The sequence below is a fragment of the Bidens hawaiensis genome, unplaced genomic scaffold (genome assembly GCF_021521415.1).
Source record: "Bidens hawaiensis isolate Kalapana, Puna unplaced genomic scaffold, B.hawaiensis_p1.1 tig00038460_1, whole genome shotgun sequence".
NCBI classification, from domain to species: Eukaryota; Viridiplantae; Streptophyta; class Magnoliopsida; order Asterales; family Asteraceae; genus Bidens; species Bidens hawaiensis.
This window is the reverse complement of record NW_027505542.1, coordinates 35,874-38,107: the sequence shown is the minus strand read 5'-3', so window position 1 is coordinate 38,107 and position 2,234 is coordinate 35,874. Positions and strand designations below refer to the sequence as shown.

Here is a 2,234-nt window from a genome sequence, read left to right as displayed (position 1 = left end):
AAAATGGACTTCTCGAAGCCAGAAATCGCATTTAGAGAATTTGGCATATAATTTTTCTTTCTTTAGCAACTCTAAGATTAATTTCAAATGTTGCTCAAGCTCTTCCTTGGTTCGTGAATAGATAAGCATATCATCGATGAATACTATAACGAATTTATCCAAGTATGGCTTACAAACTCTGTTCATAAGGTCCATGAATACAACAGGTGCATTTGTCAGACCAAATGGCATAACCAGAAATTCATAATGACCATATCGAGTTCTGAAAGAAGTTTTATGAATATCCTCTTCTAGAACTCGCAGTTGGTGGTATCCGGATCGCAGATCAATCTTTGAGTAATAGTTGGATCCTTGAAACTGGTCAAACAAATCATCAATCCTTGGTAGTGGGTACCGATTCTTAATGGTGAGTTTGTTCAGTTCTCGGTAATCGATACACATCCGAAAAGAGCTGTCTTTCTTTTTCACGAATATGACTAAAGCTCCCCAAGGTGAGAAACTCGGTCTTATGAATCCTTTATCCAAGAATTCCTGAATGTGATTGGATAGCTCCTGCGTTTCTGCATTTCTGATGGTGCTAATCTATACGGATATCGAGCTATCGGAGCGGCATCTTGAACCAGATCGATTTTGAATTCAACATGTCACTGAGGAGGTAATCCAAGCAAATTTTCTGGGAAATCTTCCGAAAAGTCTCGGACTACGAGAATATCGTCTATTTTTTGCTCTTTGGCTTTTGTGTCAACTACATTAACGAGGAATGCCGGATATCCTTTGCGTAACATTTTACGGGTTTTCATGATACTTGAGAGTTTTAACTCAGAATTACATCGATCACCTTGGATAGTCAGGGATTCACCATTTTGGTTTAGTAAATGAACTAGCTTTTCTGAGCATATTATCTCAGCTCCATTCATGGATAGTCAATCCATTCCCACGACTATATCAAAACTGTCTAATTCGACGGGTAAAAGATCGATATCGAACTTATGGTTAGCTAATAGAATATTACAGTTATGTTCGAATTCAATGGTTTCCATTAAATTTCCATTAGCTAACTCGATAGAATATTTGGTATCTAACTTACTGGCTTCTATTCCTAGCGGATGTTCGAATTGTTTGGAAACAAAGCTTAAGTCAGCTCGGGTATCGAAAAGAACATTAGCATAGTGATTATTGACGAGAAACGCACCGGTGACCACATATGAATATTTTTGGGCCTTTTTCGCGTTCATCTCGAATGCATTTCCCTTGGTGTTTTGACCTTTGAATTTAGGACAATCCTTCCAATAATGTCCTATAACACCGCATTCAAAACATCCCGGGTTTTGGGTTCCTAAACCGGATGGTATGATTTTGGCGTAACAATCGCGAGTTACGTGTCCAAACCGGTTGCATCGGTTGCATCTCCAACAATCACCAGTATGATTTTTCCCACATCTATTGCAAGAGGGTGTCTGACCAAAGCTTCCTCCGTGTCCTCTTGCATTAGCAGCAAACATCCTTCTAGCTCCAAAATTCCTCTTGAACTATCCTCCAGGGTTCCATTCTACTTTCACTTGAGTTCCCGGGGTTTCAGATTCACACGGGTACTCTCTATTCGTGCATATTCATGCGTAACCAGTCGGGGTACCAGTCGCGCCAATGCGTTGAATCGCGAGGTATATCCTCCGATGTCGACACCTTCCATCTTTAACTACCAGAAGTCTTATTCAAATTTCTGGAGTTCGTTTCGGGGACATTATTTGTAAGGCCCCGGTCTTGGTGCCATACTTTGACGTTGTATTTACATGCTCATAGAAATCTTTCCATAATAACCCAAAATCTTGTCTTTTACATAATATAAAAGTCATATTTAAACATCATAACATTCCTCTAAAGATGCCAGCCTCCTCAGTCCAATGCCATGTCTCCTCATTCAAGCGAGTTGCCTTAGCCTATTCACTTGCGTGCATACTAAAAGTCAGCTACGCTGAATGAGTTATAGTTAAAACAGGCAACATACAATACATTCACATACTTCATTATACGTATCCGAAGATACTTTACATACTTAGCCCGTCTACCTTTCTCTCAGACATGAATACATACTTTCCTTCTTTTAGCCTTTACATTACATACATAACTATCCATTCGTTTTAAAGAGCATTTCGTCCTATAACCTTCGCCGGAATGTTCCACGCCACAGCCAGTGGCGATGGCCAGAAAAACGTAAAAAAACTCGCGCGCGCGAG

The 2,234-nt window shown here is 40.0% G+C and overlaps 1 protein-coding gene across 1 annotated transcript; it reads right to left on the bottom strand.

Moving 5' to 3' along the window:
• Positions 1–923: 923 nt before the first annotated feature.
• On the bottom strand, positions 924–1,502 carry LOC143613831 (uncharacterized). The gene has a single exon (XM_077087442.1). It carries the CDS (start codon positions 1,500–1,502, stop codon positions 924–926), a length of 579 nt encoding a protein of 192 aa, XP_076943557.1.
• Positions 1,503–2,234: the final 732 nt, after the last annotated feature.